A 25,090-nucleotide genomic window follows, 5' to 3' on the forward strand; every position below is an offset into this window, starting at 1 on the left:
TGTAGGTAGGCTGTAGAAGGACTGGGAGAAGGACAGGAGTTTAGAGAGCTAGAGTGGGGCTTTGCCAGTAAGGGTTTTGTAAGTAAGGGTGAACCAGTAAATTTGTCATCTGCTTGTGAGGGATGGTAGGCCAAACTGCTCATAGAGAGAAACCGTGGCAGGTGCGGTAGGGGGCCCCAGTGGGAGAGAACAGTGGGTGCGGTAGGGGGCTCCAGTGGGAGAGAACAGTGGGTGAGGTAGGGGGCTCCAGTGGGAGAGAACAGTGGGTGCGGTAGGGGGCTCAAGTGGGAGAGAACAGTGTGTGCGGTAGGGGGCTCCAGTGGGAGAGAACAGTGTGTGCGGTAGGGGGCTCCAGTGGGAGAGAACAGTGGGTGCGGTAGGGGGCTCCAGTGGGAGAGAACAGTGTGTGCGGTAGGGGGCTCCAGTGGCTAACCTAATGGCTGAGTGGTACAGTGTCCAGTTTTCAATCTAGCCTAAATTTGTTTCCCTATTGTAAAAAAGATATTGCTTTTATCTTTTCACAAAAGTGAGCTTTTGTCTGTGCTTTCTGTATGTCTTTGTCTGTATGTCCATCTTTGCTGGCTGTGTTTTCATCCATCCATCCACCCGTCTATCTATCTATTTGGATAAAAGTGTCTGCTAAATGGCATATATATTATTATTATAATATGAATTATATTATTATCTATCCATCTATGTGTGAGCTTTGTCAGGTCAGACAGCCAGTCTATCTCCTCCATGCATCTCGTTCAGCAGCAGCTCCAGCTCTGTGATCAGGCCTTTGAACTGAATCCTGTTCTCCGGGGAACTCTCCCAACACCTCCTCATCAGAGAGTATACCTGCGCACACACACACACACACACACACACACACACACGGAAGAGCAAAGATCAGAGACCGAGATAGAAAGATCTTCTTTGGTCAAGAAGCCGCAAAAAAGGAATATGATGAAAGGTCATAACATTGACCTAAGGGTCAAAACGTTGTTATGATAAACACACCTGGGAAGACATGTTAATCCCAGTGTATGCAGTTTTCCTTTTTATGCTAATGTAATTGACTTTGATACCCAGCACCTGCTCAAAGCCATTGGATGTGCAGGTTGGTCTATTCCCACTCATTCCTATTGAGGGTCGTTTTTTTTTATATAGGTGTAGGATCTTAATTTGATCACCCTGTTGTTGCAGGACATTTCCTGCAGAAAATTCAAGGTTTGAAAAGGCTTCTAAAGTTTGTAATTTCCACTTTAAAATGTCAGACTTGATTTGCCCTAACTAAGAATTTATCAACCCCTACAAAATAATTCACATTTCCTGTTGCTGTAGGATTATTTTCCTGCTGTGAGAAACTGGTCAAATTAAGATCCTATACCTGTAGAGGAACACTACTGATTTTGTATTTAGAAAGGGTGCTATTATCGTTGGTGTATGGTGAAGTTGTGCCTAGACGCTGATCTTGGGTCAGTTTCCCCATGGTTAAGGTTATGATTGGGGGAGGGGAAGCTGAGCCTAGATCTGTACCTAGGGGAAACTTCACCCCAGAGTAGTATCTTTCAGATGAAAGAGAAGGAACGACTACAGCCTTGGTGAGCAGATGACATCATTCCCCAGTTCTCTTACCGCGTCTGGGCAGCGAGGTGGACAGGGCAGCCTCCTGCCGGACATCAGCACTTCCACCAATCGGGTGAGAGTCATCTGACCCTGGGTTGGACGAAGCATCTCCAAGAATACCTGTGAACAACCATAACACATGATCAAAACCAAAACAGATGAAACACTGGTCCTACGCTCCGCAATTCTGTCCCAACCTACACCCCAGTCTTTTCTCCCAAAGTATACACTTGTGCACTCTTCCCATGCACTTAGAAGCATTGGATTGGTACAAGCATGGGGAAGGAATTTCTAGTAATTTCCTTTAAAATCCATGAAGGGAAGTGGAAAAGTGAAGACTTTGTGGGAAAAAGCTCAGAGTATTGAACTTCTGAATGATTTGACCCCAAAACAGACAGGCGCTAGTTTGATTAGCCAAGACTAGGATACTTCTCATCAGATACATGTTAACATGTCTGACCCCTAATATTTTTTTAAATCAGCAAAGTTTAAGGAATTTGTATAAACATATTTTCATAGTGAGGTTAACAAGAGACAAAGTTATTTACCGTGGTAGGACTGCTGCTTGTCTCACAGTAGGTCAACAGCTCATACAGGGTCACTCCGAAGGACCACACGTCAGACGCAGGGTAAAACTTACAGTCCACCAGGCACTCAGGAGCATACCTGCAAGGCAACACAAGGGTTAGGGCACAGCGTAGCAAAATGTTTTGCAACCGAAAACAGCGTTTCTTATTGGACAAGTTCAGGTAGTTCCTCCCCGTTGGGTGCCAACTGCCTAATGATCACGACCAAGGTTCATATGTACATTGTAATCACTTAGCAGAAACTCTTATCCAGAGCAAGGACTCAAGAGTACATCGACAGATTTTTCACCTAGTCAACTCGGGGATTCGAACCAGCAACCTCTCAGTTATTGGCTCAACACTCTTTACCGCTAGGCTACCTGCCGCCCATGTGAGCTAATGTCAATAGAATGAGCCCCACCCTGTTAACATAATAGGAGCGAACATCAGAATTGAATATGATCAATCACAGATAAAGATAAATTAGTGGATTCGGCTATTTCAGCCACACCCGTTGCTGACAGGTGAATAAAATTGAGCACACAGCCATGCAATCTCCATAGACAAACACTGGCAGTAGAATGGCCTTACTGAAGAGCTCAGTGACTTTCAATGTGGCACCGTCATAGGATGCCACCTTTCCAACAAGTCAGTTCATCACATTTCTGCCCTGCTAGAGCTGCCCCGGTCAACTGTAAGTGATGTTATTGTGAAGTGGAAACGTCTAGGAGCAACAACGGCTCAGCCGCGAAGTGGTAGGCCACACAACCTCACAGAACGGGACCGCCGAGTGCTGAAGAGCGTAGTGCGCACAAATCCTCAGCTGCAACACTCATTACCGAGTTCCAAACTGCCTCTGGTAGCAACAATAGAAATGAAATAGACTGGGATCCAGGCTTTTAAATGCACCTGACCTCATCTCCTTAACATTGATCTGGGAGTGAAATATCACATTAAGTTTTAGGACCTGATCTTGTCATTCAGTGGAGGCTGCTGAGGGGAGGACAGCTCATAACAATGGCTGGAACGGAGCGAATGGAATGGCATCAAACACATGGAAACCATGGAAACCATGTTGTTGATACCTTTCCAGTCATTCTGCTCCAGCCATTACCACGTGCCCGTCCTCCCCAATTAAGGTGCCACAAGCCATTCTATTGTCATTCTATTTATACATTGCTCACCAGAACACAGGGCTGTCGGTCTCCTCTTTGACGGTGTAGTAACTCTTGTCCTCCTTCATGCTCTTAGTCAGGCCAAAGTCTCCAATCTTCACTGTGCTCTCGTTCTCCACCAGAACGTTCCGGGCCGCCAGATCCCGGTGGATGAACCGCTGGGATCCCAAGTAATCCATTCCCTGAGAGAGACACACACACATTTTCACTTGTTTTTATAGCTTGTATACTTTTATAGCTATTTACCTGGCAGTCTTGTGGTTTCTATGAGAGTCATCAAAACATGTACCACAACATTCCAATTGGTACTAGGCAACAGTTACCAAGTAGCAGAAAGTACATTTAAAGGAGTGCAATGGTTTAGATTCTGTCCAACTCTCTCCATAATCACAAACCGCAGTATATTCATAAATACCTATAGGGCAGGGATCATCAACTAGATTCAGCCGCGGGCCAATTTTTTCTTGAGCGGATGGTCGGGGGGCCGGAACATAATTAAGCAATAAGGCACGTTGAGGGTTTGTGGTATATGGCCAATATACCACGGCTAAGGGCTGTTATTATGCACGACGCAATGCGAAGTGCCTGGATACAACCCTTAGCCGTGGTATATTGGCCAATAAAAATAAAAACTATATATTTTTTGCTCCGAAAACTGGAGGGGCCAAATAAAACCACCCGCGGGCCAAATTCGGGCCGCGGGCCGCCATTTGTGGAATCCTGCTACAGGGTCTAATTAAAACAATGAAATGAAAATGGAATTTCTTTTGGCATTAATTAAGCTCCATACTACTATACCTGGCAGATCTGGAGGGCGTAGTGGAGAAGTCTCTTGAGGTCAGTCTGGTGTTTCCTCCAGGGCAGATATTCCTTAAGGCTCCCCGCTGGCAGGTACTCCATGATCAGCTTAGTGGTCCTCCCACCTAGACAAAGAAACACGGTGTTAGCACAAACCCCCATCACTGGGATGAGGTGTGTGTGTGTGTGTGTGTGTGTGTGTGTGTGGTGTGGTTTGTCTACTGTATATAATCGTGTGTGTATGTGTGACTCTCCTCACCCTCCTCGCTACACACTCCTCTGTATTTGACGATGTTGTGGTGGTAGAGCTCCCTCATGGTATCTATCTCTCTCCACAGCTGCCCTCTGCTCTCTGGCTTCAGAGACTTGACCGCCACCAGCTGCCCTCGGCCGTCCCCACGGGGGTCATACTGACACAACTCCACCTTGCCAAAGTGACCCTGCGAATAGTACACACACACACACACACACACACACACACACACACACACACACACACACACACACACACACACACACACACACACACACACACAGGAACACACGCACACATACACACACCCCACATGAACAATGAAATAATATATATAAGTGATACTCTTCAAGAATCATTGGCTATAATTAAAAAGTCCAACAATGGATGTACCAATACCAGATTGCCCCTTTAATGTGGACAAGCACCCCCAAAAGTCTATATGTATTAAGAGTTTCCCTACCTCGCCCAGGTCTTTGATCTTCCTGAGGAACCTGGTCTCAAACACGGTGGGGTCCACTTCCTGGATGGGCACCCTACCAGGAGGCAGGGCTGGGTCTGGGCCACACAGAGGCAGGGTTATAATACTTATACTCACACATTGTCTATAATATAAACACACACACAAACTTGTTCGCACATACACATGCATGTGAGAGAGCGTGACAGAGATAATGACAACAGACACAGATGGTCACACAGAGAGAAACAGAGGGAAGGTGACAGAGAGAAAGAGGGAAGGTGACAGAGAGAAAGAGGGAAGGTGACAGAGAGAAACAGAGGGAAGGTGACAGAGAGAAACAGAGGGAAGGTGACAGAGAGAAAGAGGTAAGGTGACAGAGAGAAACAGAGGGAAGGTGACAGAGACAGAAACAGAGGGAAGGTGACAGAGAGAAACAGAGGGAAGGTGACAGAGACAGAAACAGAGGGAAGGTGACAGAGAGTAACAGAGGGAAGGTGACAGAGAGAAACAGAGGGAAGGTGACAGAGAGAAAGAGAGGGAAGGTGACAGAGACAGAAACAGAGGGAATGTGACAGAGACAGAAACAGAGGGAAGGTGACAGAGAGTAACAGAGGGAAGGTGTCAGAGACAGAAGCAGAGGGAAGGTGACAGAGAGTAACAGAGGGAAGGTGACAGAGAGAAACAGAGGGAAGGTGACAGAGAGAAAGAGAGGGAAGGTGACAGAGACAGAAACAGAGGGAATGTGACAGAGAGAAAGAGAGGGAAGGTGACAGAGACAGAAACAGAGGGAAGGTGACAGAGAGTAACAGAGGGAAGGTGTCAGAGACAGAAGCAGAGGGAAGGTGACAGAGAGTAACAGAGGGAAGGTGACAGAGAGAAACAGAGGGAAGGTGACAGAGAGAAACAGAGGGAAGGTGACAGAGAGAAACAGAGGGAAGGTGACAGAGACAGAAACAGAGGGAAGGTGACAGAGAGAAACAGAGGGAAGGTGACAGAGAGAAACAGAGGGAAGGTGACAGAGAGAAAGAGGTAAGGTGACAGAGAGAAACAGAGGGAAGGTGACAGAGAGAAACAGAGGGAAGGTGACAGAGAGAAACAGAGGGAAGGTGACAGAGACAGAAACAGAGGGAAGGTGACAGAGAGAAACAGAGGGAAGGTGACAGAGACAGAAACAGAGGGAAGGTGACAGAGAGTAACAGAGGGAAGGTGACAGAGAGAAACAGAGGGAAGGTGACAGAGAGAAAGAGAGGGAAGGTGACAGAGACAGAAACAGAGGGAAGGTGACAGAGACAGAAACAGAGGGAAGGTGACAGAGAGTAACAGAGGGAAGGTGTCAGAGACAGAAGCAGAGGGAAGGTGACAGAGAGTAACAGAGGGAAGGTGACAGAGAGAAACAGAGGGAAGGTGACAGAGAGAAACAGAGGGAAGGTGACAGAGAGAAACAGAGGGAAGGTGACAGAGACAGAAACAGAGGGAAGGTGACAGAGAGAAACAGAGGGAAGGTGACAGAGAGAAACAGAGGGAAGGTGACAGAGACAGAAACAGAGGGAAGGTGACAGAGAGTAACAGAGGGAAGGTGTCAGAGACAGAAACAGAGGGAAGGTGACAGAGACAGAAACAGAGGGAAGGTGAGTACTCTTTGTCCTCTTACTCTGCTCAGCCAACCCGGTGACATCCCTGACGATGGCCCTGAAGAAGGGCCTCCTCTTGGGGTCGTAGGTCATGCATTTGGTGATGAGCTCACCCAGCTGAGGGAAGTCTGGGGTCACCAGGGAACACTGGGCCGAGTAGAACATCTCCTTCTGCTCACAGAGAGAAAGAGAGGAGTCAGATCAAGGACCAAGACTTGGGCTCTGCTCTAATATTGATTCCAATACCTTGCATCTAAGTGGTATGGTATGAATTTTCACAGTGTCAATAAACTAGACAACAACAGCTGTATTCAATTAAATAACTCAAGACCTCCCCTCTGAAAGAGATATCTCACCTGGGTAAATAAAGGATATATAAATGTTTTGTATGCTTGAGTCTAGGGGTGGTTAGACTGTAAACTCTCCTTCCAGACTCACATTAAGCATCTCCAATCAAAAGTTAGATCTAGAATCGGCTTCCTATTTCGCAACAATGCCTCCTTCACTCATGCTGCCAAACATGCCCTCGTAAAACTGACTATCCTACCGATCCTTGACTTTGGCGATGTCATTTACAAAATAGCCTCCAACACTCTACTCAGCAAATTGGATGTAGTCTATCACAGTGCCATCCGTTTTGTCTCCAAAGCCCCATACACTACCCACCACTGTGACCTGTACGCTCTTGTTGGCTGGCCCTCACTACATATTCGTCGCCAAACAAACTGGCTCCAGGTCATCTATAAATCACTGCTAGGCAAATCCCTGTCTTATCTTAGCTCACTGGTCACCATAGCAACACCCACCCGTAGTATGCGCTCCAGCAGGTATAACTCACTGGTCATCCCCAAAGCCAACACCTCCTTTGGCCACCATTCCTTCCAGTTCTCTGCTGCCAATGACTGGAACGAACTGCAAAAATCTCTGAAGCTGGAGACTCTTTATCTCCCTCACTAACTTTAAGCGTCAGTTGTCAGAGCAGCTTACCGATCACTGTACCTGTACACAGCCCATCTGTAATTAGCCCATCCAACTACTATTGTTATTTATTTAGCTAATTTGCACCCCAGTATCTCTATTTGCACATAATCTTTTGCACATCTATTAATTACAAAATTGTCACTATTTTTGCACTATGGCCTATTTATTTATTGCCTTACCTCCATAACTTACTACATTCGCACACACTGTACATATATTTTCTGTTGTATTTTTGACTTTATGTTTTGTTTACCCCATATGTAACTCTGTGTTGTTGTTTTTATCGCACTGCTTTGCTTTATCTTGGCCAGGTCGCAGTTGTAAATGAGAACTTGTTCTCAACTGGCTTACCTGGTTAAATAAAGGTGAAATAAAAAAAATAAAAAAATAAAAAGAGATTGTGTTGTTCACTGTATGTTAGTAGGTCTCTTGTGTTGTGAGGGGAAGTATGGGTGTACCTCTATGAGTGTCCTGTCTTTGAGAGGAGCCTCTCCCTCGTAACAGATCTCCCACAGCGTGGTGCCGAAACCCCACTTATCCACCGCAACACTCAGGGCCTGGCTGTTCTCCATACACTCTGGGGCGATCCACGGGATCCTCTCCACACACTCTGGGGCGATCCACGGGATCCTCTCCACACACTCTGTAATACAACACAGCCTCATCAGCTAGAGAAAAAAACAGATAGACACACACACACACACACACACACACACACACACACACACACAGACACACCTTGTCTGTTGAGTGCGGAGATGGGGACCCCAGGGCCACTGAGTTTGATGAAGGGCCCAGTCTCTCCCTCCAGGCCATTCCCGCTCCACTAGGATGTTCTTAGCAGACACATAACCATGGACCAGCTTCTTATCCTCCTGAGAGAGAAACACAGGGAAGGGTCATGTCCACAGTCATATAGACCTATAGCACAGGAGGTTGGTGACACCTTAATTGGGGAGGATGGGCTTGTGATAATGGCTGGAGCGGCGGAATAAGTGGAATAGTACCAAATACATCAAACACATGGTTTCCATGGTTTCCATGGTTTCCATGGTTTCCATGTGTTTGATGCAATTCCATTCGCTCCGTTCCAGCTATTATTATAAGCCGTCCTCCCCTCAGTAGCCTCCACTGACGTATACAGATACGGTCAAATATATAGCCACCCTTGCATGATTTCTTTTAAAATAAGTTGAGATTCATTTTTTGTTTTGTTTACACATGTTTGATTGACAACTGCACAGGACCAAGAAGGAAAACTAATTCTAACTGAAATTAAGATCTTTCACTTCAACGTAAAAAATGGCCTGGACTAAATTATTCAAAATTCGAATTAATTTTTGGAAGCAATGATTCTTGTTTAATGTATAACTTATTTTGCCTGTGGTAAATTGCAGGTGCCTACGTGGTAAAAATAGCCATTCAACCAGTTTTGAAAAGAAAAAAACGGAACATTATTCTCCATTGCACTCCATTGTAAAGTGCAAGGGTGCCAATATATTTGACTGCATCTGTACAAGTTTGAACAAACTACTTGTGTCCTCCAGGTTGGCACCAAGTTCCAAAGACGCTTTCATTCTGGTAAGAATACAGAATGTAATGTTATTACCATGGCAAATGTTTATGCCTGTTTTATACTGTAGGGCCAACCTGAACCATACAGGACTGTCTCTGATATTTTCCTTGCACATTGTCCTTTCCAGCACAGTTCCATTAACTATGGTGGATGCGTAACCAGGCCATCCCAGTACAGCTAGGCTTGGCCCTATAGTGTGAATCATTGATTGTGTCTCGCGCCTCTTCCTTTCTCACCAGGTAGCTGAGGGCTCTGGTCAGTTGTTTGGCCACCTGGAACTTCCAGGAGGTGCTGAGTTGAAGACGACGCCCCTGCATGAATACATCCAGAGGACCCAGCTTCACATGCTCCTCCACAATGATATCTGAACAGGGACCACACACAGTTAGAGGTCCCAAAAAAAGTCTAGCCCATTTTCAGATGAAAAAGTACTAGCAAATTGCATTATTTATTTTATTTTTTATGTCAGAGATATTAAGTATTTTCCACAACATACGGCCATATTGCAAATGCAGACACTATGTCGTTACGTCTAGGACTTCAGCGAAGCACAAAGCAAACAGCAGTATCGGGACAACTTCCTCAACATCCAAGAGCGCGAGGCTAAACTTCTCCCTAGTTGTTATGTTGCAGTTATCACGTTCTAGCTGATACTCTGTGGGAGTACATAGTCTTGCATCACAATCATCTACAATAACTTAGGTTCGTCCTGCGGCTTGTGGCATGTCGCTGAGTCTCAGTTTAAGAACGAAGATAAGAGGAAGGGTGGACGTTGACTTACTGTCCTGGTTGCGAACACAGACGCCATGCAGCAGAGCAATGTGTTGGTGGGACACCTGACGCATCATACTGACCGTCTCAAAGAAAGCCTAACGGATAGAGGTCAGTGTTAAACATCAGAGTCAAAAGGTCAAAGAAAGCAATCACAAGGTCAGACAGGGGTAATGGAGGGAGGAATTGTGTGTGTGTGCAGTGGTTGAAAAAGTACTAAATTGTCATACTTGAGTAAGTAAAAGATACCTTAATAGAAAATCACTCAAGTAAAAGTGAAAGTCACCCAGTAAAATTAGCAATGCGCATGGCCCGCCCTCTATCTTTTTCAGCCATCTATTTCCTGTGGTTGAGGGGTGGGCCCTCGCTGGATTGATTTCTTTCATTTTACTCTTTCATACTCTTGCTCAGTGAATTTCATAAAAATATATATTTTTAAACATTTAAAAAGTTATCCTTTTTAGATAAAACAATACTAAATATAATCACGTCACCAAATAATAGCACCATGGTGTAGCTGGAGGACAGCTATCTTCCGTCCTCCTCTGGGTACATTGACTTCAATACAGTAATTATGACAACTTCTGGACGACGTCCTCCATCCTATCAGAGCTCTTGCAGCATGAACTGACATGTTGTCCACCCAATCAAAGGATCAGAGAATGAATCTAGTACTGAAAGCATAAGCTACAGCTAGCTAGCACTGCAGTGCATAAAATGTGGTGAGTAGCTGACTCACAAAGAGAGAAAGACAATAGTTGAACAGGACAAGCGAGAGAGACACAGCTAGCAAATGCAGGTATCTAGTTAAGCCTACTCAAACACCATGCTCAAACAGAGGGATGCTATGTTAGCTAGCTGGCTATGACTATCCAACACAACACTGGAACTCTTCCAAGTCAAGGTAAGCTTTTGGTTTTACAAATTTATTGCCACCGGGGCCCGCCGGTCTAACTGCTTACTGACTATACAATGTAACATTACTGCGTGATTGTGGCGGGTTTACTAACGTGTTAGTTCTATTAGCCATGTTGACTGGGCTCCCGAGTGGCGCATTGGTCTAAGGCACTGCATCTTAGTGCTTGAGGCGTCACTACAGACCCACTGGTTCGATTCCAGGCTGTATCACAACCGGCCATGATTGGGAGTCCCATAGGGCGGCGCACAATTGGCCCAGCGTCGTCCGGGTTTGGCCGGTGTAGGCCGTCATTGTAAATAAGATTTTTTTCTTAACTGACTTGCCTAGTTAAATAAAGGTAAAATAAATTATAAATAAACTATGACGTTATTTTAGATAATATAGGGACAACGATGTAGGCTGTGTGTAGCGGTTATGATATGGTTTGGCTTGGAAGGGTTTTTTCGCCTGGTCACATACAGCTGATGTGTTGTGCATTGAAGTCCATAAGCGAAGGGAAAAGTTGAAGGAGAGCGCATAGATGCGAGAAGGAATACAACGTGGCTACTATGAAAGTAAACTGTGTTTACGCATGATCAGGGGTGTATTCATTCCGACGATTCTGTTGCAAAGCATTTCTTCAATGGAAGCAAACAGAACAAAACGGGGATAAACATACCTGAATTTGTCCAATAGTAACTTTTGTTTGCAACTGTTGGACTAATGATTACACCTTATATCAGCTAGAGGCAAGAGGGTGGTTCGAGCCCAGAATGCTGATTGGCTGAAAGCCGTGGTATATCAGACCGTATACCATGGGTATGACAAAACATTTATGTTTTACTGCTCTAATTGTGTTGGTAACCAGTTTATAATAGCAATAAGGCATCTCAGGGGTTTGTGATATATGGCCAATATACCACGGCTAAGGGCTGTATCCAGACACTCCGCGTTGCATTGTGCATAAGAACAGCCCTTAGCCGTGGTATATTGGCCATATACACCACACCCCCTCGGGCCTTATTACTTAAATGTAATCTAGAGCCAAGCCTGTTGATTTTTAATACGAGGTTATCCTGCTATTGACACACTTTTTGAATTATGCAACAAAACGTGACAACAACAGTAATTCATGAGGCAGTCTAGACACGCGGGTGAGTACAGATAGACCTAGACAGAGTACGTTTTTGGTGGTTGCAGCCCTGTTCCACCCCTTTATGTTAATAATTCATATATGCAAATAGACCCAGTGTATTTATGCAAATGCTGCACATAACATTTTCTTTATCTTAACACAAAATATTTACAAAATACTTGATACCATTAGAAAGAGTATATATATATATATAGAGTGCATTCCAAGAAAATTAAAGTGAAATTTTACAATAAATTGAATACCTGAATTCCCACCAAATTCCCTGAACTCCATTCATTATTTGTCCATGCCAGTAAAATGTTTTATGTCCTATAATTCAATCAATATCTGTTGGATTTTAAAAAAATTATACATGTTTAGAGTATCTTCATCCATTGATGATTGAATGATCTTTTAAAACTTTTGTTTAAACAATTTTGATGACCGTTGCTAGTAAAATACTACTTGAGTAAAAGTCTAAAAGTGTCTGGTTTTAAATGTACTCAAGTACAGTGGTGGAAAAAGTTCTCAACTGTCCTACTTGAGTAAAAGTTAAAGTAAATGCTATACATTAAATTCCTTATATTAAGCCAACCAGATGGCACAATTTTCTTTTTTTCTTTTTCTTTTCGGACAGACAGGGGCACACTCCAACACTCAGACACTTAAAAACTCAGTATTTGTGTTTAGTGAGTCCGCCAGATCAGAGGCAGTAGGGATGACAACGCGTTATATTGATATGTGCGTGAATTGGACCATACTGCTGCCCTGCCTAAGCATTCAAAATGTAACGAGTACTTTTGGGTGTCAGAGAAAATGTACGGGAGTAAAAAGAGATTCTTTCTTTAGGAAGGTAGTGAAAGTAAAATTTGTTAAAAATATACAGTTGAAGTCGGAAGTTTACATACACCTTAGCCAAATACATTTAAACTCAGTTTTTCACAATTCCTGACATTTAATCCTAGTAAACATTCCCTGTCTTAGGTCAGTTAGGATCCCCACTTTATTTTAAGAATGTGAAATGTCAGAATAATTGTAGAGAGAATGATTTATTTCAGCTTTTATTTATTTCATCACATTCCCAGTGGGTCAGAAGTTTACATACACTCAATTAGTATTTGGTAGCATTGCCTTTAAATTGTTTAACTTGGGTCAAACATTTCGGGTAGCCTTCCACAAGCTTCCCACAATAAGTTGGGTGAATTTTGGCCCATTCCTCCTGACAGAGCTGGTGTAACTGAGTCAGGTTTGTAGGCCTCCTTGCTCACACACGCTTATTCAGTTCTGCCCACACATTTTCTATAGGATTGAGGTCAGGGCTTTGTGATGGCCACTCCAATACCTTGACTTTGTTGTCCTTAAGCCATTTTGCCACAACTTTGGAAGTATGCTTGGGGTCATTGTCCATTTGGAAGACCCATTTGCGACCAAGCTTTAACCTCCTGACTGGTGTCTTGAGATGTTGCTTCAATATATCCACATAATTTTCCTTCCTCATGATGCCATCTATTTTGTGAAGTGCACCAGACCCTCCTGCAGCAAAGCACCCCCACAGCATGATGTTGCCACCCCCGTGCTTCACGGTTGGGATGGTGTTCTTCGGCTTGCAAGGGACCCCCTTTTTCCTCCAAACATAACGATGGTCATTATGGCCAAACAGTTCTATTTTTGTTTCTTCAGACCAGAGGACATTTCTCCAAAAGGTCCAATCTTTCTCCCCATGTGCAGCTGCAAACCGTAGTCTGGCTTTTTTATGGCGGTTTTGGAGCAGTGGCTTCTTCCTTGCTGAGCGGCCTTTCAGGTTATGTCGACATAGGACTTGTTTTACTGTGGATATAGATACTTTTGTACCGGTTTCCTCCAGCATCTTCACAAGGTCCTTTGCTGTTGTTCTGGGATTGATTTGCACTTTTCGCACCAAAGTACGTTCATCTCTAGGAGACAGAACACGTCTCCTTCCTGAGCGTTATGACGGCTGCGTGGTCCCATGGTGTTTATACTTGCATACTATTGTTTGCACAGATGAACGTGGTACCTTCAGGCGTTTGGAAATTGCTCCCAAGGATGAACCAGACTTGTGGAGGTCTACAATTTTTTTTCTTAGGTCTTGGCTGATTTCTTTTGATTTTCCCATGATGTCAAGTAAAGAGGCACTGTGTTTGAAGGTAGGCCTTGAAATACATCCACAGGTACACCTCCAATTGACTCAAATGATGTCAATTAGCCTTTCAGAAGCTTCTAAAGCCATGACATCATTTTCTGGAATTTTCCAAGCTGTTTAAAGGCACAGTCAACTTAGTGTATGTAAACTTCTGACCCACTGGAATTGTGATACAGTGAATTATAAGTGAAATAATCTGTCTGTAAACAATTGTTGGAAAAATTACTTGTGTCATGAACAAAGTACATGTCCTAACCGACTTGCCAAAACTACAGTTTGTGAACAAGAAGTTGTGGAGTGGTTGAAAAACGAGTTTTAATGACTCCAACCTAAGTGTATGTAAACTTCCGACTTCAACTGGAAATAGTAAAGTACAAATACCCCAAAAAACTACTTAAGTACTTTACACCACTGTGTGTATGTCAATCAAACGTATTAATAAAGCCCCTTATATTTATACAGAATGTGTGTGGGTGTGCTCGTGTGTGTTCTCACCATAGAGATGTCCCTGTGTTGGGACCCTAGCACTTTCAGGACCACTTTGACCTGGTGGTGGGTTTGGGAACCCCACACATCCGTCTCTTCCTCACTCTTTATCTTCAATTTGCCAGCATAGATGTTAGTTCTGGTGCCACAGCCCAAGTGCTCCTCCTAGATAGACACAGACTTGGTTATGGACAGAAAAGCATATCTGTAGATGTCGAACAAATGAATGAAAAGGCAGTATTGCCAGTGTAGGGCATCCTGCGCACACGAACATACCGTACACACGAACATACCGTACACACGAACATACCGTATACACATAGTGAAGCCTAGCATGCAAACACACGTGCACATACTTACATACACACGCATATAAGCATGCACGCATGCGCACACACACACACACACACACACACACACACACACACACACACACACACACACACACACACACACACACACACACACACACACACACACACCTGCAATATGTCCTCTTTGAGGATCCTGTGGAAGATGAGTTGACTCTGTATGGGGTGTGTCGGCTCCGCCTCTCTCTTTGTCACAAGCAGAAGGTTAGAGATTTCTAAAAAATATATAAAATAATAATGAAAAACCTGAAAGCTGAAATAGGAAACTGAAATAGGAAACTGAAAAAGGAAACAAAACACGCACACCAAACACGTCACCTCTTCTCACTTTAGAGGGACAGAGAAAACCACTGTTACTGAGCAACATTTCCTGTTTGATATAGGTATAACACAACACAAGAACTCGTCCAGGTCAGGGGCCTCATTTATAACCGTTGTGTAAATTTAACACTAAATATCTGCGCGCACCACTTCTGAAAAATATTAAGTTTCATAAACTTGCCACTCGTCATACAGTGCCTTCAGAAAGTATTCATACCCCTTGACTTATTCCACATTTTGTTGTGTTACAGCATGAATTCAAAATGGCAATAAATATATTTTTTTCTTACCCATCTACACACAATACCCCATAATGATAAGTGAAAACATGTTTTTAGACATTTTTGCAACTTTATTGAAAATGAAATACAGAGATATCTCATTTACACAAGTATTCACACCCCTAAGTCAATACTTTGTATAAGCAGCATTGGTGGTGATTACAGCTGTGAGTCTTTTTGGGTAAGTCTCTAATAGCTTTTCACACCTGGATTGTACAATATTTGCCCATTATCCTTTTTAAAATCCTTCAAGCTCTGTCAAGTTGATTGTTGATCATTGCTAGACAACCATTTTCAAGTCTTGCCATAGATTTTCAAGCCGTTTTATGTCAAAACTGTAACTAGGCCACTCAGGTACATTCCATGTCGTCTTGATAAGGAACTCCAGTGTATATTTGGCCTTGTGGTTTAGGTTATTGTCCTGCTGTGAGGTGTATTTGTCTCCCAGTGTCTGGTGGAAAGCAGACTGAACCAGGTTGTCCTCTAAGACGTTGCCTGTGCTTATAGCTGTATTCCGTTTCTTTTTATCCTAAAAAGCTCACTAGTCCTTGCCATTGACGAATACACCACATCAGTCACTGGCTTCATCAATAAGTGCATCGATGACGTCGTCCCCACAGTGACTGTACGTACATACCCCAACCAGAAGCCATGGATTACAGGCAACATCCGCACTGAGCTAAAGGGTAGAGCTGCCGCTTTCAAGGAGCAGGACTCTAACCCGGAAGCTTATAAGAAATCCAGCTACGCCCTCCAACGAACCATCAAACAGGCAAGGCGTCAATACAGGACTAAGATCGAATCGTACTACACTGGCTCCGACGCTCGTCGAATGTGGCAGGGCTTGCACACTATTACAGACTACAAAGGGAAGCACAGCCACGAGCTGCCCAGTGACACGAGCCTACCAGACGAGCTAAATTACTTCTATGCTCGCTTCGAGGTAAGTAACACTGAAACATGTATTAAGAGCATCAGCTGTTCCGGATGACTGTGTGATCACGCTCTCCGTAGCCGATGTGAGTAAGACCTTTAAACAGGTCAACATTCACAAGGCCGCAGGGCCAGACGGATTACCAGGACGTGTACTCCGAGCATGCGCTGACCAACTGGCAAGTGTCTTCACTGACATTTTCAACCTCTCCCTGTCGGAGTCTGTAATATTGTTTCAAGCAGACCACCATAGTTCCTGTGCCCAAGAACACTAAGGTAACCTGCCTAAATGACTACCGACCCGTAACACTCATGTCTGTAGCCATGAATTTATTTGAAAGGCTGGTCATGGCTCACATCTACACCATTATCCCAGAAACCCTAGACCCACTCCAATTTGCATACCGCCCCAACAGATCCACAGATGATGCAATCTCTATTGCGCTCCATACTGCCCTTTCACATCTGGACAAAAGGAACACCTATGTGAGAATGCTATTCATTGACTACAGCTCAGCGTTCAACACCATAGTGCCCTCAAAGCTCATCACTAAGCTAAGGACCCTGGGACTAAACACCTCCCTCTGCAACTGTATCCTGGACTTCCTGACGGGCCACCCCCAGGTGGTAAGGTTAGGTAACAACACATCCACCACGCTGATCCTCAACACAGGGGCCCCTCAGGGGTTCGTGCTCAGTCCCCTCCTGTACTCCCTGTTCACTCATGACTGCATGGCCAGGCACGACTCCAACACCATCATAAAGTTTGCCGATGACACAACAGTGGTAGGCCTGTTCACCGACAACGACAAGACAGCCTATAGGGAGGAGGTCAGAGACCTGGCCGTGTGGTGCCAGGACAACAACCTCTCCCTCAACGTGATCAAGACAAAGGAGATGATTGTGGACTACGGGAAAAAGAAGAGGACCGAACACGCCCCCATTCTCATCGACAGGGCTGTAGTGGAGCAGGTTGAGAGCTTCAAGTTCCTTGGTGTCCACATCACCAACAAACTAACATGGTCCAAGCACACCAAGACAGTCGCGAAGAGGGCACGACAAAACCTATTCCCCCTAAGGAGACTGAAAAGATTTGGCATGGGTCCTCAGATCCTCAAAAGGTTCTACAGCTGCACCATCGAGAGCATCCTGACTGGTTGCATCACTGCATTGTATGGAAACTGCTCGGCCTCCGACCGCAAGGCACTACAGAGGGTAGTGCGTACGGCCCAGTACATCACTGGGGCCAAGCTTCCTGCCATCCAGGACCTCTATACCAGGCGGTGTCAGAGGAAGGCCCTAAAAATTGTCAAAGACTCCAGCCACCCTAGTCATACACTGTTCTCTCTGCTACCGCACGGCAAGAGGTACCAGAGCGCCAAGTCTAGGTCCAAGAGGCTTCTAAACAGCTTCTAACCCCAAGCCATAAGACCCCTGAACAGCTAATCAAATGGCTACCCAGACTATTTGCATTGCCCCCCCTCTTTTACGCTGCTGCTACTCTCTGTTTTTTATCTATGCATAGTCACTTTAATAACTCTACCGACATGTATATATTACCTCAATTACCTCGACTAACCTGTGCCCCCGCACATTGACTCAGTAACAGTACCCCCTGTATATAGCCTCGCTACTGTTATTTTACTGCTGCTATTTAATTATTTGTTACTTTTATTTCTTATTATTTGGTTACTTCTTTTTTTATTCTTTCTTAAAATTGCATTGTTGGTTAAGGGCTTGTAAGTAAGCATTTCACTGTAAGGACTACACCTGTTGTATTCGGCACATGTGACAAATACAATGTGATTTGATTTGATTTGACATACCCATAACATGATGCAGCCAACAACAAGTTTTAAAATATGAAGAGCGGTACTCAGTGATGTGTTGTGTTGGATTTGCCCCAAACATAACGCTTTGTATTCAGGACAAAAAGTTAATTTCTTTCCCACATGTTTTTCAGTATTAATTAAGTGCCTTGTTGCAAACAGGATGCATGTTTTCAAATATTTGTATTCTGTACAGGCTTCCTTCTTTTAATGTTGTTGATCTAGCCTCAGTACTCATACCACAACCATTAAACTCTATAACGGTTTCAAAATCACCATTGGCCTCATGGTGAAATCCCTGAGCGGCTTCCTTCCTCTTCGGCAACTGAGTTAGGAAGGACGCCTGTATCTTTGTAGTGACTGGGTGTATTGATACACCATCCAAAGCGTAATTAATAACTTCACCATGCTTTTCTATTTTTACATATCTACCAATCGGTGCCCTTCTTTGCGAGGCATTGAAAACCTCCCTGGTCTTTGTGGTTGAAATTCACTCCTCGATTGAGGGACCTTACAGATAATTGTATGTGTGGGGTACAGAGATGGGGTAGTTATTCAAAAATATTGTTAACCACTATTATTGAACACAGAATGAGTCCATGCAACTTATTATGCAATTTGCTAAGTACATTTTTACTCCTGAACTTATTTAGGCTTGCCATAACAAAGGGGTTGAATACTTATTGACTTAAGACATTTCAGCTTTGAATTTTGTAATTAATTAAAAAAAGAATCTACAAACCAAATTCAACTTTGGCATTATGGGGTATTGTGTGTTGATCAGTGACACAACATCTCATTTTAAATTCAGGCTGTAACACAACAAAATGGGGAAAAAGTAAAGGACTGTGAATACTTTCTGAAGGCACTGTGTTTCACGTTATAAATCAGACCTGTCGTAAACTGTGCGCGCGTGAACCAGCATTATAACGCCGCCTGAAAATCACCCATCATTCACCAAATATGGTGACAATAACGCCCTTATTTGCTGTATACTTTGGAAGTATTGGAAGTAGGCCAAGACAGTAAAGGAAATAACCTAGTAATGGCGAACTTGATCAAATGTCTTTTGGAGGTGTTCGCAGAATGTTTGATTTTGCAGTGACATTTGCTGTATCTGACCGTTTCTGAAAGACAAAAACAATTGCAAATTGTTGTGGACCTGTAAACTGATCGTTTGAACGCAATAATGTTTTTTGCATTCACTTTTTCCGGAATCTAAATATGCTGCACTGCCCGTGAATTCTGAAACATTATCTACTCTGATGAAAACTACAGTAGGCCTACTTACAGTGGTAGCCTACACACTTCAATGCAAAAGATCAACTGTCTGTTCACCTGTTAAATTCTACTGTATGTTATAAACTACACTCCCTGTCGGACGCATAGAGCAAAAACGTGAAATTATAATAGTCTTGGCCCAATTAAATGAGAGATGCGCATGGCAATTTGTTGTATGATTACTTCGGGAATATGAACTCATCATAGGAATTCGTGAGGAATTTATTCTGCAATGGTTATGATATACACAGAGTGCACAAAACATTAGGAACACCTTCCTAATATTGAGTTGCACACGTTTTGCCCTCAGAACATTCTCAATTAATCGGGGCATGGACTATAAGGTGTTGAAAGCATTCCACAGGGATGCTGGTCCATTTGAACTCCAATGCTTTCCACAATTGTGTCAAGTTGGCTGGATGTCCTTTGGGTGGTGGACCATTCTTGATACAAACTGTTGAGCGTGGAAAACCCCAGCAGCGTTGCAGTTCTTGACACCCTCAAACTGGTGCACCTGGCACCTTCTACCATACCCTGTTCAAAGGCACTTAAATCTCTTGTCTTGCCCATTCACCCTCTGAATGGCACACATACACAATCCATGTCTCAATTGTCTCAAGGTTTAAAAATCCTTCTTTAACCTGTCTCCTCCCCTTCATCTACACTGACTGAAGTAAGGTGACATCATTAAGGGATCATAGCTTTCACCTGGATTCACCTGGTCAGTCTACGTCATGGAAAGAGCAGGTGTTCTTAATTTGTTGTACACTCAGTGTAGTGTATTATGTATTATGTTTATAAATTAAATATTAACATTACAGTATTCAAACGTAGCCTACAAACGTCTGTTCTACCGTTAAACTGCGCTTCGGATCAGATCCTAGCTTGTTGTAAGCCTGGAGGCTATTTCGCGAGTAGCCTATGAAACCATCACAATCAGAAAAGGTGAGGAATTTATTCTGTAATGATCATGGAAATGAAATAAATAATAGGAAATATATGCCTATTTTCAAATTATTTTAGCGTGCAAAGATAAAATAGGCCTAAATTGATTTTTGCTCTTGTCACTAACAGCAAATGGTTGCATCATGTTATTATATTTAGCTACCTGTTTTTTTATGAAAAGAGTTTCATTATATTCTCCATTAGGCTACAAGGCTACTAGGCTACAAGGATACTAGGCTTCAAGGCTACTAGGCTACTAGGCTACAAGGCTACTAGGCTACTAGGCTCCTAGGCTACAAGGCTACAAGGCTACTAGGCTACAAGGCTACTAGGCTACAAGGATACTAGGCTACAAGGCTACTAGGCTCCTAGGCTACAAGGCTACTAGGCTACAAGGCTACTAGGCTACAAGGCTACTAGGCTACAAGGCTACTAGGCTACAAGGATACTAGGCTACTAGGCTTCAAGGCTACTAGGCTACAAGGCTACTAGGCTACAAGGCTACTAGGCTACAAGGCTACTAGGCTACAAGGCTACTAGGCTACAAGGATACTAGGCTACTAGGCTTCAAGGCTACTAGGCTATTAGGCTACTAGGATACTAGGCTACAAGGCTACTAGGCTCCTAGGCTACAAGGCTACAAGGCTACTAGGCTACAAGAATACTAGGCTACAAGGATACTAGGCTACAAGGCTACTAGGCTACAAGGCTACAAGGCTACTAGGCTACTAGGCTACTAGTCGACAAGGCTACTAGGCTACAAGGCTACTAGGCGACTAGGCTACAAGGCTACAAGGCTACAAGGCTACTAGGATACTAGGCTATTAGGCTACAAGGCTACTAGGCTACAAGTTCAGTTTTTATAAAAGCCAACTTTTGCGTGAAAACTGGCACATGCATGTTTCGGGGCAAATTGTGTGTGTACGCAACGTTTATAAATGAGGCCCCCTGGTGTATAAGGTGCCAATGCCTGTATGGTAAGGAATTAGTTGCCGTGGTGATAGTTTTGGGGAAGGGTATCATACCGTACCTCTGGGCTGGGGAGGGCAGGCCTTGCGGAGCTGGAAGGTGATTCTGTCTGTCCTGAGAGTCTGGCCCCTCAGCTGTTCAATCAGCTCCCTGAGGGAGGGCTGCCTCAGGTCCGTACCGTTCAGGCTGTAGCCCTCCGGCCCTACCTTGATCTTAAAGCTACGGTACGGATCTCTATCGGTCAGGTCCACCTACAACAGGAGAGCCAAGAGTAGGAGAAAGAGGTTAGAGTGCAATAAATCAGTCCATTTATTCACACAGCCTTTATACAGCCACAAATGGTCACAATTCAGTTCAGACAAATAATGGTGACAAACAAGATAGGGTCGCTAACAAAGATAGCCCGGCCATGTTTTCAAAAGAGATAAATCCTCACAAACATTTTTCAAATGTACGACTGTCTTAAAAGGAGAGTGTCTGTATACATGTCTACATGACTGTGGGTGAGGCAGGTGGTGGTTGTGGTACTGTACCTCGTTGCATGTGACAGTCAGGAGGATGTGGTCATAGTCGATGCAGCTCCAGCGCAGCACGTACGTTCCCTCCACCTCGCCCTCCTGACGCAGCTTGTGGGAGGTGTAGTCCATGCTGGAAGGGGAGGGGCCAAAAGGGGTGGATCAACTCAGTTCTACACTAGTATTGAAGTATTATTGTATCATTGACACAAATATCTGTATAAATCGAAACAAATTGACTGTATTACTACATTTTTTGTATTGTACTAATATTTACATGTTCTCTATCCAATGACAACTGATTGGGGATACTTAAACTCACCTGATTGGACCATGACAGCCTTCCTGCAGGTTCCGCACCACAGAGGGGGGGGCCACATCTGTACACAGGAAGTGATGTGCGTCCACAGTCAGACGGAAGTATCCATCAATGAGGGTGGCAAAAGACAACGCCTCTGCGTGGAAACCCAGGCTCAGTTCCTATGGTGGAAATGGTGTGACAACAAACGACAATGAAGGTGAATGTCCAATGTAAAAAAATGGGTACAAAAGAACACACAGACGTAATGTAAAGCAATGGAACTTAGCCTCATTCAAGATTGCTCATTCAGATATTATTAAACATTTTTGCTAAATAAGTTTCCCCTGAAACTTCAAACAACGAAACTCCACCATCTTTGTGTTGTCTTGCTTGTGGACAGTCACTGTGGAGCCCTTGATGTTGATGTGTGTGATCTCATGGAAATCGGAGAAGGTTTTCCAGTCGTTCGAAACGCCTTGAGCTGGTTTGTTCTTCCCGTTGATGTTGGTTTTGTACTTTGGGTATTTTTTATTCTCTTTGGCAGTCCATGCATTCTGAGAAATAGATGAACATTAAATGTTTTTATCTCTTGATAAACAAAATATCAGACGATATTCAGATAATAATGACAGATACAAGGTGTGCCATAATTGACACATTATAAGCCAAAATAATAAACTTACTGTCACATTCTGTTGCTTCCTCCGCCACTTGATCCCTGTATTTCCAGACACAACGACTTGGTACTGGGTGGGCTGACCCTGGTTACAGGAAGTTGGTGTTCCTTGGATCTCCCCTTCGCTGTCCGTCACACGGAGCTCTTTAGGCTCGTGCTCCTTGTATTGATAATGAGACAGGACACCATTTTGTTAGCTTCAGGAACTTCTTTACACAGACCTTAGACCGACTTTTCGGAGTACCACCTGGTTCGGTCTTTGGCCCAGTGCAATTCTTTTTTTTCTGAGAGTGTGACTGCAAACACGATTACACGGAGCATTCGTCTTGCTACACACCTCACAGCCGAACCCACAGGTCAGCGTTTCCAGCGTAGCTAGGTATTTGACCTTGATGTCGTGGGTGTTGACGTTGTTGCTCTGCACTGTCTTGTTGTTGAACTCGTTGAGGAAGTTCTGGAACACCCGGGAGATACGGAGTCGTGTCAGGACGTTGCGCTGCTTGATGATTTGGTTCACGCTATCTGGGATAAATTTCTTATAGCTGGGTGGGATGGAAGGAGAGTCGTGTGTGAGTCGGGAGTGTGTGTGTGTGTGTGTGTGTGTGTGTGTGTGTGTGTGTGTGTGTGTGTGTGTGTGTGTGTGTGTGTGGTGGGTGTGTGTGTGTGAGAGAGTGTGTGTGCATGAGCGTAAATGGATGGGTATTAAGAAAGATGGTAAACCGACAGTAATAAACTGTTTAATTTTGAGCCTCTGGGATTGTTACCTGATCTGACCAGCTACACCGGGGATGACGATGTTGTTGTCCAGGGCATGGTGTGCTATAGACAACACTGCCATCCCCAGGCACTCATTCTCAATATAGTGGACCTCCTCTTCATTCTCAGGGCTACGCAGTGCGGCCTGCCCCTTCAAGAAGTCATGCTGACCCTGGGAAAATCAAACGCACAAACACCTGATTCAAGATATATGATTGTGTATGCTAGAGCTCTCCATTTGAGTATATACAGTCGTGATCAAAAGTTTTCAGAATGACACAAATATTAATTTTCACAAAGTCTGCTGCCTTATGATGGCAATTTGCATATACTCCAGAATGTTATGAAGAGTGATCAGATGAATTGCAATTAATTGCAAAGTCCCTCTTTGCAACGAAAATGAACTTAATCCCCCAAAAACATTTCCACTGCATTTCAGCCCTGCCACAAAAGGACCAGCTGACATCATGTCAGTGATTCTCTCGTTAACACAGGTGAGAGTGTTGACGAGGACAAGGCTGGAGATCACTCTGTCATGCTGACTGAGTTAGAATAACAGACTGGAAGCTTTAGGTGCTTGAAATCATTGTTCTTCCTCTGTTAACCATGGTTACCTGCAAGGAAACACGTGCCGTCATCATTGCTTTGCACAAAAAGGGCTTCACAGGCAAGGATATTGCTGCTAGTAAGATTGCACCTAAATCAACCATTTATCGGATCATCAAGAACTTCAAGGAGAGAGGTTCAATTGTTGTGAAGAAGGCTTCAGGACGCCAAAGAAAGTCCAGCAAGTGCCAGGATCGTCTCCTAAAGTTGATTCAGCTGTGGGATCAGGGCACCACCAGTGCAGAGCTTGCTCAGGAATGGCAGCAGGCAGGTGTGAGTGCATCTGCACGCACAGTGAGGCGAATACTTTTGGAGGATGGCCTGGTGTCAAGAAGGGCAGCGAGGAAGCCACTTTTCTCCAGGAAAAACATCAGGGACAGACTGATATTCTGCAAAAGGTACAGGGATTGGACTGCTGAGGACTGGGGTAAAGTCATTTTCTCTGATGAATCCCCTTTCCGATTGTTTGGGGCATCTGGAAAAAAGCTTGTCCAGAGAAGACAAGATGAGCGCTACCATCAGTCCTGTGTCATGGCAACAGTAAAGCATCCTGAGACCATTCATGTGTGGGGTTGCTTCTCAGCCAAGGGAGTGGGCTCACTCACAATTTTGCCTAAGAACACAGCCATGAATAAAGAATGGTACCAACACATCCTCCGAGAGCAACTTCTCCCAACCATCCAAGAACAGTTTGGTGATGAACAATGCCTTTTCCAGCATGATGGAGCACCTTGCCATAAGGCAAAAGTGATAATTAAGTAGCTCGGGGAACAAAACATCGAAATTGTGTGTCCATGGCCA

At 44.1% G+C, this 25,090-nt stretch overlaps 1 protein-coding gene across 1 annotated transcript in view; it reads right to left on the bottom strand.

Moving 5' to 3' along the window:
• Positions 1–529: 529 nt before the first annotated feature.
• The window catches only part of LOC121580669 (tyrosine-protein kinase JAK1), a 30,961-nt gene continuing 6,400 nt past the window's right edge, over positions 530–25,090 (bottom strand). Inside the window, 22 exon segments of the mRNA XM_041895648.2 lie at positions 530–840; positions 1,621–1,731; positions 2,160–2,277; positions 3,362–3,534; positions 4,151–4,275; positions 4,410–4,590; positions 4,867–4,961; positions 6,518–6,668; positions 7,937–8,121; positions 8,217–8,292; positions 8,294–8,353; positions 9,291–9,418; positions 9,836–9,923; positions 14,515–14,670; positions 14,988–15,091; positions 21,497–21,686; positions 21,969–22,083; positions 22,273–22,430; positions 22,623–22,805; positions 22,935–23,087; positions 23,265–23,469; positions 23,692–23,855. Of these exon segments, the coding sequence (XP_041751582.2) occupies positions 715–840; positions 1,621–1,731; positions 2,160–2,277; positions 3,362–3,534; positions 4,151–4,275; positions 4,410–4,590; positions 4,867–4,961; positions 6,518–6,668; positions 7,937–8,121; positions 8,217–8,292; positions 8,294–8,353; positions 9,291–9,418; positions 9,836–9,923; positions 14,515–14,670; positions 14,988–15,091; positions 21,497–21,686; positions 21,969–22,083; positions 22,273–22,430; positions 22,623–22,805; positions 22,935–23,087; positions 23,265–23,469; positions 23,692–23,855 (3,045 nt within the window). The 3' untranslated portion in view covers positions 530–714.

The sequence above is a fragment of the Coregonus clupeaformis genome, chromosome 14 (genome assembly GCF_020615455.1).
Source record: "Coregonus clupeaformis isolate EN_2021a chromosome 14, ASM2061545v1, whole genome shotgun sequence".
Classification (NCBI taxonomy): domain Eukaryota; kingdom Metazoa; phylum Chordata; class Actinopteri; order Salmoniformes; family Salmonidae; genus Coregonus; species Coregonus clupeaformis.